At 42.9% G+C, this 17,547-nt stretch overlaps 1 protein-coding gene across 21 annotated transcripts in view; it reads left to right on the top strand.

The window, feature by feature from the left end:
• Window positions 1–502: 502 nt before the first annotated feature.
• Window positions 503–17,547, top strand: part of adgrg6 (adhesion G protein-coupled receptor G6) — a 175,305-nt gene continuing 158,260 nt past the window's right edge. For all 21 annotated transcript variants that reach the window (XM_039737806.1, XM_039737790.1, XM_039737808.1 and 18 more), the window contains exons 1-2: window positions 503–885; window positions 11,266–11,369. In XM_039737806.1, the coding sequence (XP_039593740.1) occupies window positions 884–885; window positions 11,266–11,369 (106 nt within the window). In that variant the 5' untranslated portion in view covers window positions 503–883. The remainder of the gene's footprint in view (window positions 886–11,265; window positions 11,370–17,547) is intronic.

Raw genomic sequence — 17,547 nt, 5'->3', positions numbered from 1 at the left:
CTGTCTGTCTGCTCGTCTTTCTCTCTCACACACACTATTTTTCTCTCGTTCTCTTTTTCTCCCTCTCTTTTCTTCCCTCCTTTTGTTTGTCTGTCTGTTACTCTGTTTTTCTTTAATCTCTCTCTGTCTGTCTGCCTATCTGTCTGTCTGTCTCTCATTCTCACAACCCTTTCTCACTCCTTCCCTCCCTCTGTCTGTCTGCCTATCTTTCTGTTTCTCTCATTCTCTCTTTATTTACGATAATGTAAATGATGTGCTAAATATTGATGAATAAAGTTCAACTCAAATCTTTCAATTTCTTTCTGTCTCTCTCGCGCTCGCTCTCTCTCTTATTGACACCCGCCCGCCTGTTGATCTATCTATCTATCTATCTATCTATCTATCTATCTATCTATCTATCTATCTATCTATCTGTTCTGTCTGTCTGTCTGTCTCTCTCTCTCTCCCTCCCTCTCCCTCTCTCACTTTCTGGGTGGAGCTCCAAGGGAGGAGCCTCTGCGTCTCTCGGACTGTTAAGACCGATCTGAAAATCACTTTTCGCACCAGCTTTTTTAATCATCCGGCAAGGAAGGAAAAGCAGGTTTCTAAAGGATTACCGCATGAAACAAACTGCAAACAAGTGCGCTTTCCCCGCTGCTGTTTGCTGAGCGGCATTCATCACGATGGACTAACTAATTGTCCAGGAAAAATACAATAAAAATGAGGATTTAGAGCAACGCGTGAGCCCCGCCTGTCTGTCCAATCTGAAGTTTTTTGGGGTTTTTTTTGGAGGGGGGGACGCTTGAAAGTTTTTGAAACTGTTAATCGAAGCTCATTATGAAAATGCTGTCGATGGGAAAATAATGACAGTTGACACCGCGGGATCCCGAGCACAGTAAGGAGAATGTAAGTCACGAATGTTCACCTTTGTTTTGCGGCGCGGTCCTCGGGCTAAAGCGCAGGTTTTGATGTCGCTTCTCTCCCGTCTCTGGACTCGTAAACAGTACGGGCTGATGTGGGGCTTCACCTGTGAAGTGTGATTGCTGCTTTGCTCCTCGTTTGTCAGTTGTGTTTCGGATCATCAGCAGACGAACCGGACGACTAAACGCAGGTCGTGCCGCGCACGTTTAAGTTTTGTTCAGCGCTGGGTGGCGGGGCTCGGATTCCCGCAGCTTGGAAGGCAAGCCGGTCAGTGATGACAAATAATTCAGTTTAGATCCTTTTAATCTGGTAATGGCGACACATTGACTGTGCGGTCTGGATTTGGCTGAATGTCGCCTTTCAGAGAATGGAGAGTGCGCTGATTGCTGCGGGGGGCCGAACTGCGCTGCTAAGCCCGCGAGGCTCACCCTTTGTCATTTCGGATTTTACTCGGTCACTTTTCCTCATTTTTAACTTTTTACCCCCCACGTTGTGAGGCCCCACAGGGACCGAAGAGCAAATTAAAACGTGTCCGCAAAATGAGCAGAATGATTCTTACATTAACACAAACTTCACGAGGCATTGTATATAAATATTACAGCGAATACTTGAAAAGTCACGCAAAATGACACCTTGTTCAGGTAGCCAATAAAAGGTGTCATTTGACTTGACTTCTCATTGCATCCGTGATGGCTCCCACGGTACAGCACCCTCCTTGCTACGAACCCCGAATTCTTGAAAGGCACGTCGAATTTGGTTTTTCTGTTATAATCATGATTAATATTTTCCATCCCATGCATGACAACAGTGACACAAGATCGTCGTGCTTTACTGTTTATTTGCTCAGATTTACTGAATACAATACGGAGAGGTCGACTGTGCCCGGGAGATGTGGAGTCGATTTCACTCAGCCCAACATCTCAAATGGGCGATGGAATACAAAAGATAAATCCCATCCATCCATCCATCCATCCATCACCAAACCAGTTTCATCCAGCCCAGAATGTCGAGGGCTGGCGCCTGCCTGAGTAGTAAGGGGGTCAAGGCGAGAAATGCCGGTGACGTTTAAGAATCAGTTTTTTTGCTGGTAAAAAATAACGGGCTTTAAAGGTATTGTACTGGGTGGTGTGGTTTGTCATTGCTGGACCAAAAAAAATGAAACGATTTCACTCCTTTGAAGATTCTTAGCAGAGAAGGTTAATGTGGAGAAAACAGACATCTTAGTGTGTAGAAGGCAGGTACCCGCTGATCGTGAAAACCTGAACGCAACCCGTGGGGTTGTCGGCAGTGGGAGTCCTTTTAAAATCAGGAACCCCACAAATCTCATATTTATGGATAAAAGTCTAAATAAACAGAAGCTCTTTCTGGAACCTTCATATGGATTTTACTTTTGGGAACAATTTCAACGCTCTCAAGAATTGCTTTGTCGCCTTTATTTTTAAGCGGAAAATTTTAAATCATGTCTCGTTGCTGTTTGTCCCTATTGATATTAACTGTTACTCTCACTAAGCCGTTTCTTTTCGGAATTGCCCACCTCTGCCCGGTAATCTGACTCCAGGTGGATGCAATTTAAGTACTTTGTTGTGTTAAGTATGAGCCGAAGCGGTTTGCTTTATTATTCTTGTTGCCATTCCTTATTACTCGCAAAGACTAACGCAGTCCCCCTTATACCGGTCCCATTCACCCAATATGAATTCCTCGATTAGTCGTAATCAGTCTTTGCTCATTATTCAATTATTCCATTGTCAGCAATTGTCATATACAGTACTGCATATATCCCTTCATCTATTATCCGAAACCGCGAGATGCCGGCGCCTATCCGGACAGCGTCGGATGAAAGGCAGGAAAAGCCCCAGCCACAGGACAAGCACAGGCGGTCACTCACAGCTGCTTTATTTGTATTCGCAAGCCCACCCATCCCGAAAGTATTCGTGGGTGGGTGGGTTTAATAAAGAAACTGGAGTAGCTGGAGAAAACCCAAGAGAGAACACGGCAAAGACCTCCATATTGACTGCAGTGGCGACTGAGCCGGTAATCGAGTGCCGCTCTTTGGGATGATGAGACTTTACCGCTCATTGTGGAAGCGTTTTAGTTCATATGTAATGCACAATTATATTTATTGTAAAATAATATCTAGATATGTATTATCTTTAAAAGTTAGTTATTTAAGAGTAGCTTTGTATATCGTGGTCCAGCTATTATTCAATTTCGTGTTAGAATGCGTTTTATATTCGCGAGGCTCCAGTATTTCAAAAAAGCCAACCGTTCGTTTTTAGGACCCGCGTAGGTCTTTACACGGTCGAGTGGAGCCGAAGCCAATCCCGGCGTCAGTGGACGTAACGAGGAATTCCCAGGAACCTACCGTGGGCGTGAAGCCAGTCGACCGTTAGGTGTGTTACGTAACGCACGCGCGCTCGCGCACTTACAGCTGGCCAGTGGACTGCGGTCATTTGGGAAAAGTCATTTGCGAGAAAAGTCGGTGTATCGGAGGAAAGCCATACGTGCAAATGTACATTATTATTATTATTATTATTATTATTATTATTATTAGAGTCAAGACTCAGATAAACAAATATCAGTGCGGGATTCCATCCCTGCGGGCAATGGAGCCCTGAGGCAGTAAAGCTTACATAACAAGTTTAATAGTTAGCAGAAGAATATTATCGTAATGAAAGTCGTTTGGCACTTAAGTTGGTGAATGCTCATAGTTCCCTCCGTGATGAATATTCCCCTGCCTCATATTTTCATATATTTACATGACGTCTATCTATCTATCTATCTATCTATCTATCTATCTATCTATCTATCTATCTATCTATCTATCTATCTATCTATCTATCTATCTATCTATCCATATTCCCAACCCTCCATGGCAGGGTGAAAGGGCAGCTGAAGGCTAACCCAACAATGTAGGAACACCACCTGGTTAGTAATAATGTTCTATCAGATAATAAAAATGCACTAATATTCTAACAGATAGTAATACAAACATCATCATAATTGCTGTCCTCAATATCTGTTATCCTTTGTTATATTTATAAACTGTATTTTTCATATTTATTGGAGTAGATTAGGCTAGATAAATTTTATTCATCCCGTTGGGAAATTCAGGTGCATACAACAGCGTTAACATAAAAATCAAGCATTTAGGCACAATAGTAATAATCCAACTTAATAAACAGACAAGTGTCTGTGTGTCTGTCTGTCCGGGTTGCTATGTCTCTCTTATATGACATTTGGTATAGGATTTGTAAGAGCGGTGCTAATGTGAGTGACACACCATCTGTTGGAATGTGTAATGCAATGCAATGCATTTTAGTACCACACACGTTTGTGATGTGTCATCTGTTGAAATGAGAAATTCAAACATTAGAAAGATTTAGTCAAGAGCAGGACAACTGTGTCCCTGTGCTCTTGAGGAACTCATTTTAAAGTCACCGTCTTGCTCCACTGGACTAATTTCCTTCATAATTTTAAACACTTCAGTCATATCACCTTTTGATCTTCTTTTGCTTAAACTGCACAGGCTCAGCTCTTTTAATCTTTCCTCATAACTCATCCCCTTTAGCCCTCATCTCCTATTTAAAAGCGACCGAAGACTCCTCATTATAGGACCTAAAACCTTTCCACTTTACATTTATCCTCGCTCCGGATCTTCGCCCGTTCAATCCTCGGGTGAGCTGTGAGGTGTAACAGAGCACCTTTGAGATACTGTAAGTGTAATGGTAGAGACAAGCAACATTCATTTTTATTCACGTTTTTCCTCTCCATTTTCATCCTGAAGACATTTTTAAATACATATGGCTAAAGCTTTAACTGCCCAGGTAATGAATAACCAAATAAATATTGTCATACACGTGTGATTGCGGGGCAGCTAAAGGGCCTGAATAATAGTAGTACCACACCAGACCAGGGGGTGGCGAGCTGCACTGACTTTCTCTCTCACTCCTCTGAAGACCATCCACAGGAAATCCCGCTAGGTTCCAGCGCCATTGATGATGTCACTTCCAGTCCCGGGGGAGGGGGGTGGAGATGGGTATGTTGGGGTTTTGGCCATTGATGACATCACTTCTGTTTCCAGCGCCATTGATGACGTCACATCCAGTTCAGGTGCCATTGATGATATCACTTCCGGCACTTTATCAGGGGTGGCATTGATGACACAACTTCCGGTTCCAGTGCCATCAATGACGTCACTTCTGGTTGTGAAGGCACAGCTTCTGGTTCAGGTGTCATTGATGATGTCCCGTCCGGACCTGATGATGTCACTTCCGGTCCCGATGACATCACTTTCTGTCCCGGCCTTTAAAGCTGCCATGTTCTCACTCTCCACTCAGTTCTGTTCTGGACTCAAATCTGACAGCCAGGGCAATATATGGGTGGCTGCCCCAAAGCTTTTTGATGTCTTTGTGTTATTCTTGTGACAAAATATTCCTTCATAATGTACAGTATATGCGTTTTTGCTCTAATCTAAAATTGTAAACATTTTAGGTCTGCTTGTACTGTGGTGGCCAAATCACTCGTTTTGTGTGCAGAACATCTCGATGGCGTACGGACTAATGAGCTCAGCTCTGTTAGTCACAGAAATGCAAACCCCACAACATTCCTCACAACGTCTTGATTTCTAATATCCACATCATGCGTATGTTTAAAACATTATATATATATATATACATTTCTTGCTAAATCAACCACAAAGAACCATTATAGAGATAATAATTGCAAAAGTGGCAGTTTGAAAGTGGAAACGGGCACAAACTCAGAACACAAAATCAAATCTAAATGCAGACGTCAATAATCCTGCACACCACATAGTGCTGATGTTACGTAAGAAGGAGAAGTTGGTCATCTCTGATTGTGCAAAGTGCCTCAGTTTACCCTCATGTTTGTTCAGGGGTGTTCAAGTCCGGTCCTGGTGGGCCGCAGTGGCTGCAGGTTTTCATTCTAACCATCTTCTTCATTAGTCAGCTGTTTTTGCTGCCCATTAACTTGTTTTGCCTTCGTTTTAATTGGCATGACTCAGACCCACCTTAGTTGTTTCTTTTTCCTTAATGAGCAGCCAAACGATAATGAGTCACAAAACAACACCAGCTCACCTGAAAATAAAGAAAGGTGAAGGTCTCGGTCACGTTGGTCTGCTCAGGTCACCAAAACATCTTGATGGTGGTGTTAGAAAAAAACAGAAAATCAACAGAATGAGAGCAGCAACAAGTCCTGATAGTCAATAATGGCTTTAATTAAGAGCGAGAATCGGCTTCTCATTAAGAAACTGGTTGGAGTTTGAAATCCCAGTTTAGCCGGTCATCTGTTGGCTTGTTTCACATCTCATTTCTGTTTGGCTGCCATTTAATGAAGAAATGAATCAATTCAGGGGACTGAATCCTTAAAAACAGGGCAATTAAAATGAAGGGAAAAGGAGTTAATTAGCAGTGAAAACTGATTAGCAAAAGAGTTAGAATGAAAACCTGCAGCCACTGCGGCCCACCAGGACCAGCGCTGGACACCCCTGAATTAAAGCCTGCGACTGATGAGATCCTGGCCTCTGCTGTCCAAATTCATTTGTTTTGTGTGTGTTCAGAGTCTAGGGAGTCAGACGCTATGTGAGTACAGTTTATTATTACTATTGGTCTTTAGTTTTTTTGCATGTGTTTACAATGTATGTCCTCCCTGTGTTGGCTGATCACCAGTGGACCTTCTTAAAGGCTTTAAGTGGTCACCTTTGGTGTTTTGGTAGACTGCTTATAACTGAAGAGGTGGCAGAATTATGATGATGAGGTGTGTAAAGAACATTCTGGGTTGTTGAGTTCTTCCTGGCTGATCGAGGACACAAGGGATAGACTGAGCCGCTGTATGTCCCCCTTCATGTCTCTCATATTGGAGCGATAGTCTGTACTTGTGTATGTGATTTTATATATATTATATGTATGAGATTAATATCTATCTATCTATCTATCTATCTATCTATCTATGTATTTATTATAGTGCCTTTTCTTTCTTTCTATCTATCTATTATATAGTGCCTTTCATATCTATCTATCTATCTATCTATCTATCTATCTATCTATCTATCTATCTATCTATCTATCTATTATAGTGCCTTTTCTTTCTTTCTATCTATCTATTATATAGTGCCTTTCATATCTATCTATCTATCTATCTATCTATCTATCTATTATATAGTGCCTTTCATATCTATCTATCTATCTATCTATCTATCTATCTATCTATCTATCTATCTATCTATCTATCTATCTATCTATCTATCTATCTATCTATCTACCTACATATACATTTGGTTTAAATGAGACGGTGAGGTCCACCTGTCTGCTCCCTCAGGAGTTTCCACTCAATGGCACTGATCAGCTGATTCCAATGGTGATGTATCTGAAGTGGTGGTAAATGTACAGGTGGTCTTTCTTTTTCCATGATGACAGATCTGTATTTTTGTTCATTGAGATTATGAAACTGGACACACCAAGTCACTTTTAGGTGTCATCTGTTCAAGTCTGTCACCTTTATCTCTAGCCACAGTCTGCGTGAAGATTGCTGTGTTTGCCTGTTCAAATATGTCAAATAAGCTAACAATTTCCACAGGATGTGCTTACTTTTTCACATGACTGTGTATCTCAGCATTTCTCAACCTTTACGTATTTGCGACCCGAGTTTTCATAACAGTTTTAATTCGCGCCCCCCTAACGTTTTTTTTGAAAGGAGCCCACTAATACCAATTTGCTCTTTTTTAATTAATGATATATCATAGATGCATATTTTATTATACCTATTTAACTTTTATCGACATTTATCTAACTCTATATTTATTTTTCTAGTTTCAGAATGCAGTTTAAGTTAATTTGTTTTGGTTTCAATAGATGTATTTTTCATATTTTTGATTTTTGCTTTCTTTTTTTCACATCTTTGTGTCCCCCTTTTTGTTACTTCGTGCCCTCCTAGGGGGGCCGCCCCACAGACTGATGTGTCACCTAGACATATATGGCCATATATTTATAATTTTGGCAGTAGGGCATGTAAAATGAGGCTTAGGGTTCTCCTTTGATTCACAATTCTACAAGTGATTTTTCTTTTTCTGACACAACTTTTCCTCATTTAAATTAAAATCTAATAAATGAAGTCTGTCGAAAACACCAGAGAGAGTTTTACGGTAGAGGACATATTTATTGTATATTTCCATAGAAAGAGCAAAAAAATGTATCTTTGAGGACTCCTAAACATAAGTGCAGTTGATCGGTGCCATCTTATCATCAGAAACAATTTAGAAGAACAAACCACCACGGAAATCTTGAAATATGCTGACATAAAGAGACATATTGTACTGAAAGGTCAGCAGAAGCTTCCTGTGGGTTGTGTAACTGATAGCGACTGAGTATTTTTTAAGAAAAGTTACAATAGGGTGAAAAATACCCAGACTGCTTTTTAGAGCAGGGCACTAGGGGTCTGCCACTTGAAACGTGTGAGCTAGAAAGCAGCAGGCCAAGTGGACGACATCTGATACTGGCCCTGGGAGCCCAGGTCTAATGCCAGGATGACGGTCCAAGGGACCCCCATGTATTAACTAAATAGGTGGGGAAATTGGAACGGAATAACAAGGATAGAAGGCCGGCAGAGAATTGTGATGTCAAGTAGCTAAACACGAGGGATGAGCAACAGTGCCTGACGAGGCAGGTCGAAATGGCTGCGTTAGTCAAGATTACTTGCTGAAGTGGTGCCCACCCCACCAAACCAGAAATCCTTTTCCATTTGTCAAGGCAGACATCTTAAGGGTCTGTTCAGGGCTGGATTAACCATTAAGCAAAGTAAGCGCATGCTTATGGCATCAAGGGAAGGGGGGCACCACAGAAATTTTCCATTGCCAGATTTACCATGGACCAGAGACCACAAGACAGGGGCTCCCACATTAAATGAAAAACTTGCATACATATACATACAATAATACAAATAATAATAAAATAGTAAGTAATAATAGAGGTCTGCGGTGGGCTGGCGCCCTGCCCGGGGTTTGTTCCCTGCCTTGTGCCCTGTGTTGGCTGGGATTGGATCCAGCAGACAGCTGTGACCCTGTAGTTAGGATATAGCGGGTTGGATAATGGATGGGTGAATAATTGAGGTTGTGGCCATCAGGGGGCACGCCTGCTCCCCCAAACACCTGACACAAAGGCTCTGGACACAAGTGTAAAATAAAGAAGACGATTTTATTTGTGGGAAACTCTTATAGCAAGAGCTTCCCACAGGACCAAGGCACAGTTACAGAAGCAGCCCGCAGTAAACTCTCTGCAACACTTCATCTTCTCTTCCTCTTCCTCTGCCTCCTCCCCACTCAGGGTCCCTGAATGTAGGTAGTGGGCTTCTTTTATACATACAATAATACAAATAATAATAATAAAGGTTGTGGCCACTAGGGGGCGTGTCTGCTCTCCCAAACACCTGACACAAAGGCTGTGCCCACCTCCTCCCCGGCAGAACCCAACAAGACTGAGTCTGCCAACTCCAAGCGTGCCCTGTGGGAATCCGAGGGAATCTGCTGTAACCCGGAGCGCAGCCATCTAGCGATCAATCTGGGGGAGGTAATGCCCCGTGCACGCTCTCCCCCCAGTTTTTCTACTATGAAGGCATCCTGGCTGGGTGAGCATGCCAGCCATCCTTCACAAGATTAGTGAAATATAAATTAATCTTGGGAAGACAGCAAAATTAGAATCTGGTAAATGGCACACGGTCCACCGAGGCTCACGTGAGCGTTCTCGTCGTCGTCATGTCGCCTGTCCCGTTCAATTCTCCTCTGAGTGTGAGTTCAGCGTAGCATTGCCAGACACATGATCATTTTCAAAAAATAAAAGGGTTTATAGTTGTTTATATTTTGAATCAGATATATATGGGGGGAGCACCAGAACCTTAGGGCCTCTAAAGGTCTTCACCTTCCCAGGGTCCTTCTAATGGTAATCATCCTTCACACCAGTGGTTGGTGCTGTTACCTGACGCCTTTCTGTTTTGAAGATTGACAGCCAAAGCACTGAGCCCACAAACTTTAGACACAATATCACCCAACACAACTCTAGGTTTAAAATAGTCGATGTTTTTATTTTCCCCAACCTCCACAAATACCACAATTTATATCTTATCCATAAATGTCTTCCCTCTCCTTCCACTCCTTCTGATAAGTTTCTAACCTAAGTCTGAGAATCCAAACTAGGAATGCTTCTGGTATCTGCATGTTTGGTGCACTTCCAGGTGTCGTGGAAAGCAGTATTGCCAAAGGCAGTACTCTCTGGTGGCACCCAAGAACCCTGACAGGGCTGCAGTTATTCACTCCAATTCCCATGCAAACCTGCCCTGGGGTGGAGTTAGGGGGGTCCTGATTGGGATCATCCTAGAGGAACACTTATCACCTTTTGTGTTGGGGGTACGAACCTATCTTACAGGCAGACCTCACTATGTGCGCCTCAGGAACTGCAGGTCTGACATTCTGGTCAGCAACACCGGAGCACCGCAGGGGACTGGACTTTCTCCGGTCCTATTCAGCCAACATACATCGGACTTCCAATACAACTCGGAGTCCTGCCACGTGCAAAAGTTCACTGACGACACTGCTATGGTGGACTGCATCAGGAGTGGGCAGGAGGAGGAGTACAGGAACCTAATCAAGGACTTTGTTAAATGGTGCGACTCAAACCACTTACACCTGAACACCAGCAAAACCAAGGAGCTGGTGGTGGATTTTAGGAGGCCCCTCATGGACCCCATGATCATCAGAAGTGACTGTGCAGAGGGTACAGACCTATAAATACCTGGGAGTGCAGCTGGATGATAAATTGGACTGAACTGCCAATACTGATGCTCTGTGTAAGAAAGGTCAGAGCCGACTATACTTCTTAGAAGGCTGGCGTCATTCAACATCTGCAATAAGATGCTGCAGATGTTCTATCAGATGGTTGTGGCGAGCACCCTCTTCTATGCGGTGGTGTGCTGGGGAGGGCAACATAAAGAAGAGGGACGCCTCACGCCTGGACAAACTGGTGAGGAAGGCAGGCTGTATTGTAGGCACGGAGCTGGACAGTTTGACATCCGTGGCAGAGCAACGGGCGCTGAGCAGACTCCTGTCAGTCATGGAGAATCATCTATCTATCTATCTATTGTACCACTAGCACCACTAGCCTAGCCTGTTCTTTATCATTTGTGGTTCATTTGCTGGCCGGTTTTATCCGCAATCTCATTCTTAGCAGCCAGTCGATTCAGACCACCATGACATTAACATATTGCAACCATGAAAAATGGGAATGAAATGAAAAACAAGAATGGTTATGAAAGAAAGTGCTGTTTTCTATAATCCTAATGTCTTCAATTGTTTTATTACAGGTGGTCCCATTTCACGTTTCTGTGGTGTCGATTTTGGAAATGGAATTTCCGAAGTGTCCTCTGTGTGCTCATTCTACTTCAGCAGACGTATATGCAGCGTACAGGTAGGACTTCAGGATTTGACACCATCTGCCTTCTCCCAGCCCGGCTTAGTCCTCTGAAACGTAATTGGGCAAGCCTTCGACTCCCCAAGTTGGTGGACATCATGGCCGGCCTGTACGCTGGTACTGTGAGTGCTGTGCAGAGTGGCAGGCTGAACCTCTCCATTTTTGACTCTGGGGTTCATCAGGGGTTTGTTCTGCTCCTACTCTGGGTGTTGGGCAGGGTCTGTGGGTCCAGCGGCTGTGGGGGATCTGTTGGCGAAGAGAGATTCACTGATCTTGACTTGCTGTGATCTTCGCCGAGTCAATGCAGTGAAGGGCCTTTAATGACCTCTCGGGCACGGCCATCAGCAGTGTGTCTGTCTGCGGAGAGAGAGGTTTACTTACCTCGGCAGTGACATTCATGTGACTCTGGGGACTTCCTATGAAGTCCATAGACAGATTGGAAGAGCATGGGGGGCCATGAGGTTGCTGGAAAGGGGTGTGTGGCTCTCCTGATATGTCTGGAAAAGGACGAAGGTCCAAGTCTTTAGAGTCCTGGTGCTTCCTTGTCTTGCTATATGGATGCAATCCATTGACCTAAGAAGAAGACCTGACTCCTTCATGTGTGTCTCTTCGGAGAATCCTTGGGTACCACTGGTTGCTCATGGAGTCCCAAATGAGGCACATGACCTGCATTGTGGGGTCAGTTACGCCACCATGGCCACCCCAAAGGTGATCCAGCTTGGAGGACCCAAGTGACTGGACCAGGCCACATAACACGTGGCTGTGTCAGATAGACGGCCATTTCCTGGGGGGTGGGACTGGACTGCATGTCTGCCTGGGGGGGGATCCCGAGCTGTTTCGTCGTGTGGTGGGCGCTGTACCAGTGCATGCTCCCCAACCTGACCTGACCTTCTACTCCAAATGCCATAACATGAAGAACGCGGAAGGGGCTTTGCTTGAAATGACCAGCTACAGATGTGATGCAAATGTAATGTGAAGTTTAACGTGTTGTGAATTTAAAGGACACCCTTATCAGGCCCCCTTTGTGCTCTTTACTCTTCGCACTCTTCTTGCTTGTCTGCATCCTTTCTGTCATTAATAATTATCTTCTAATCCTGTCATGTCTTTGTTGCGCACGACAAATAGTAGCAAACAATGCCTTCTTTTTTGGAGTTTTCAGCGAGCCGGGGGGCATTTTGGATTTATTGGATGAAACTCTCCGTATTATTAAAGTTGAATGATAGATGAAAATATATTATTCATCATGTTCCTTTTATTGACATTTTATTTATAAGGGAGCACAAAGGCTCTCTCGTGGGATGTTTCCAAAGTAAATTACTGCAGGGGGAATCACGTGGCGCACAAATACTGGCATAAAAAGCCTTTGCCCAGGTTTTGTCAGCTTTTCATTTCTAACACCTCAATTATTTGTAAAGTAGGAAAAAAAAAAGGGTGGCACAAAAGCCACAAAACCAAAAGTTGTTCAAGTGTGGGTAGAACGAAGTGCGTCTGTCATGATTTTTAATGCAGACTTGTAATGCCAGTCCTGTGGTGGTTAAACGAGGTGACGTGACAAATGGGTGATGGTTAACTATTTTAGAGTCAGCTTGGTGAAGATATCGTAACAATCAAGCAAACGTAGAACTAGATCAGTACTTTCAGTTCTTTGGTTTTAATGCACTACTTTGCAAAATTAGTTTTAATATGCCAGCCTTTATTTCAGATGCCATCTTTTCTGGTGAGTGCTGCCCAGGTGTGCTTCATTTTATTTTCATTGGGTACTGCAAAGTACGATGGATCAAAGGCTTGTTCGCCTACAGCTGGATTTGAGTATCTATTTTAATTTACTGTATAGTTTTCTGTTTTAAACAAGGAGGCCACTGGGCGTTAGCCAAGCCAGTTGTAATACACATGGCGTTAAAACCTAATTACTTGGCAGATTGCAATGCGGGGTCAGTCACACGTTAATCAGCTCCATACGGCAGGAGGCTACAAGTCCATCGGCGACGTCATCTTCTTTATACCCACCCTGTAATTGCCATTAGAAACAATATATACATCACAATTCATCTCGGGACCACTCCAAAAAATCCTCACGGCAGAGGCAAAAGGTTCCAACATTTTGGAAATATTTCTTTTTCCATAGTAGTTAATTCCCAAAACTACTGCTAGTATAATGTTGGATTTTTCCCAGCCTAAGGCCGCTCTAATATAAACATTACAAAATACACTCTGTGAATAAAAAGGATGGTATAGTGTGAGAGAGTGTTAAAAAACGAAACAAAGAAGAGTTAGTGTTTTATTGCAGAACTAAGCAAAGCACTTAATGTAAAATGTATATGTAGTCTGGGTGGTCTCTAATCACACCGTGACCCCAAAATGGATTTAGTGGTTTTAAGAAATGGACTGAACTATTAGTATAATCACATATCTGGCGCAGGATGGACCCCCAGCAGGGCAGGGTGCCTCGCCTCACTCCTCTGCCTTACACGAGAGTGACATCGGACCACTCCAGCTACTCCAAAAACGCCCCCCCGAGAGTCAGCCCTCCGCCCCTCCAAAGGGGTTCTCCTCCCGGCGGCCTGCCTTCCTTTCCGTCTGCTCACCAATGGCTCCCTGTCATTAAGTTTTTTCCATCAGTCTTTTCTTTTCACCTCCGCCTCTCTTCACTGTCCCGATCTTTCGTTCTTTCTTTCTTTCTTTCTTTCATACAATGATATCATGTCTTTATAATCTGACTAATAAAATAAAACCCTTTTCTTTCTCTTATATATTGCCATTTATAAGCATCTTTACAAGGATTTTGTTACTTCTATTATATTCTATCTTTGATAATAAAATATATTAAGAAGTCATTTTCCTTTGCCTCACAAATGCAACTTTTCTTTTCTTTCTTTCTTTCTTTCTTTCTTTCTTTCTTTCTTTCCATCTGTCCCTCCCAGCCATGCAGGCTCTTCTTATATCTATTCTGTTCTATTTATTATATTATTCTATTATATTCTGCCTTTGATAATAGAAAATATTAAGAAGCCATTTTCCTTTTCCAATATAGTGCCTCACAAATGCATCTTTCTTTCTTTCTTTCTGTTATATAATGATATCATGCCTTTATAACTGACTAATAAAATAAAACCCTTTTTATTTTCTTATATAGTGCCATTTATAAGCATTTATTATATTCTACCTTTGATAATAAAAATATTAACAAGCCATTTTCCTTTTCCAATATAGTGCCTCACAAATGCATCTTTCTTTCTTTCTTTCATACAATGATATCATGTCTTTATAATCTGACTAATAAAATAAAACCCTTTTCTTTCTCTTATATATATTGCCATTTATAAGCATCTTTACAAGGATTTTGTTACTTCTATTATATTCTACTTTTGATAATAAAAAATATTAAGAAGTCATTTTCCTTTGCCTCACAAATGCAACTTTTCTTTCTTTCTTTCTTTCTTTCTTTCTTTCTTTCTTTCTTTCTTTCTTTCTTTCTTTCTTCTCCGTCTGTCCCTCCCAGCCGTGCAGGCTCCTCTTATATCGACCTAATTGGGCACAGATGTGACCCACTGCCCCACTCCGACACCGGACGGATCCGCTGGCTTTTGCCCGTGAGTGCGCAATCAGCCAAGCCTCGCAGTCAGCCCCGTCATGCGCATGTCTGGATCCACTCTGAGCCTGCACCGTCTCGGGACGTTGATTATTTATTTAAAACGTGTCCTACTCCACTGACAACTTCTCACACCAACTCACAAGCTGGAGTGGTGATTCCCTTCAGGTGTTTTTCCCCTGAGAGAGTAAAAAAAAAAAAAACAAAAAAACAGACAATGCCACCTGAATTTGTTACGCTGGCTGAAAGGATTCCCTCTTGTCATACGGCAGATGCGTCCGGAACTACAAACCGATTCTATTTTAGCCGAAGCTGAATGATCCCTTGGAAAGGCATCCTCTCGTTTTCCATGGCCTGTTGCGAGATATCTATTCACTGGCACCAGCTGGTGAGGATAATCAGCTGGCGATGAAAACGAAATGTGGAAGTGCTGCTCTCCATATCAACAAAACGCTTTGAGCTCTGGGTGATGATGATGATGAGCTGTAGGTACCCTGGATTTAGACTTGAGTGTAGCATCGTAATTAACATTGCTTCCTCACAGTCCCACAGCACTGATTTCTGGTCCTTGAATGAGCTTTGTCTTGGTGGAGTTGGCATGTGTTTCCCCTCGTCACACGGGTGGGTTTTCTCTCGGCACACCACATTGCATAGATGTACAAGTTATTTTGGTTGGAGGCTTTTAAGAATCCAAGTGGAGTCACCACTGGTTCTTTGGTGACATTTTATTGGGTTTTGTTGTTCCTTGTAGAACTGTTGCTTGATGAAGAACCATTTCATGTTGGGAAGGATTCTTTTCAAATAAAATTGGTTCTTTGAACTTTGAAAACGTTCCTAATAAGTGGAAAAAACAGAAGTCTTTAATGTATGGTGTGCTACCTAGCAGGATAGTGACAGATCAAAAAAACGTACACTTCATCGTTTAACTTTCCAGCACTTAACCGAGACCAGGCCGTAGGGGCAACAGTCTTAGCAGTGAGGCCCATACGTCTCTTTCTCCAGACCTACTTGTCAACACATACTTTGGGACCCAAAGGTGTTCTCAGGCCATCTGTAAGATTTAATCCTCCCAAGTATTTCACAAATCTGTTATTACCTATGCATGGTCATTTATGGAGTCTGTTAAATATCTAAAGGAAGTTAGGGGTCTTTCTGAAACCTTCATACACTTCGGTACCTTTTATTTTCAAGAGTATAGGGTTGATTTTTAGCCTAATGCTCAATGTTGTCATGGTGGTTTGCTGATATATGCATATCCGATGTAACCACAAGAGGGGGAGCCAGAGACCCCCAAACCACAAACACACGTTCATATGGTAAAATAAAGGATTTTTATTGCTTTCCCTGGCACTTCTTCACAATCCTCCCAAAAACAAGCCACAATGACACAATAAATGAGCACAAATCACTCAATTCTTCCTACTTCTCTCTTCCGCTGAGTGTTGCCTCCCGACTCTGACTCGTCCATGTGGAGCTGTGGAATGCTTCCGGGCCCACATCACATCTTCTGGGAAGCATTTCAAGGCCATAATGAAAGTAGGGAGGTCCTCCTTCTACAAAACCCTCTATTGATTCCAAGGGAACCCCTACAGGGCTGCACTTCTGGACTTCATCTCCCTAGCCCCTGTGCAGGTGTTTGGACTGGGTTCTTATACGAGGACCACTGACACCTTGAGCAAAGAAAATTGGAACCACTCCCAAGTTCTGGCTTCCGCTGGTACATCCATAAGTTTATACTCGCTAGGTATAGAGTTATCTTTCCACCCAGCCAGCCAATCCATCCATCGTTCCTCTCAAGCCTCGCTTCCTGGAAATAACACAGGCTCCTCCCTGACCAGGATGCCTGTTCTTATCCCACATGGGGAAATAAATGACTGCTCCTTGGTAGCTAGTTGGATCTGCTCCTTAGTAGCTAGTTGGATCTGCTCCTTAGTAGCTAGTTGCATCCGACACTGACTGCTCCTTAGTAGATAGTTGGATCCGACACTGACTGCTCCTTAGTAGCTAGTTGGATCTGATGCTGAATGGTCCTTAGTAATTAGTTGGATCTGCTCCTTAGTAGCTAGTTGGATCCGGCACTGAATGCTTCTTAGTAGCTAGCTGGTTCTGACAATCTCTGCTCCTTAGTAGCTAGTTAGATCTGCTCCTTAGTAGTTAGTTAGATCCAATACCTTATAGTCAAAAATTCAAGCCTGTTCTTTAGAAGGGATTTAGATATTGATGTTGCTTTGGCAGTAGTCTTATGTGCTACATATTGCTGAAATTAAAAATAAAAAATTCAAGTGTATACTTAATTGCTCCAAATAAATGTAATGGAGACAACCACCAACCATTTAACCTAGTACCAAACTTAGCACTCCCAAATTGTACAGTAAATAACACGGCACACACTGGGGGCAAATTTGCGTGTACAGTCCCATCTGGCTTGTGTCATGTTACACAGTAGATCAGCACCACAAGCTAGACTCCAAAGATGAAATTATGATGAGTCAGAAGAACATTTGATTACATCTGCAGCTTGAGTACAAAAGAGGAAGTCAAAGAAAAGGCATGTGCTGCAGGGAGGAAAAAAAGAGGACATCCTAG

The sequence above is a fragment of the Polypterus senegalus genome, chromosome 16 (assembly GCF_016835505.1).
Source record: "Polypterus senegalus isolate Bchr_013 chromosome 16, ASM1683550v1, whole genome shotgun sequence".
Classification (NCBI taxonomy): Eukaryota; Metazoa; Chordata; class Cladistia; order Polypteriformes; family Polypteridae; genus Polypterus; species Polypterus senegalus.
The sequence above is the reverse complement of the archived record's forward strand: the minus strand, read 5'-3'. Positions and strand labels throughout refer to the sequence as shown.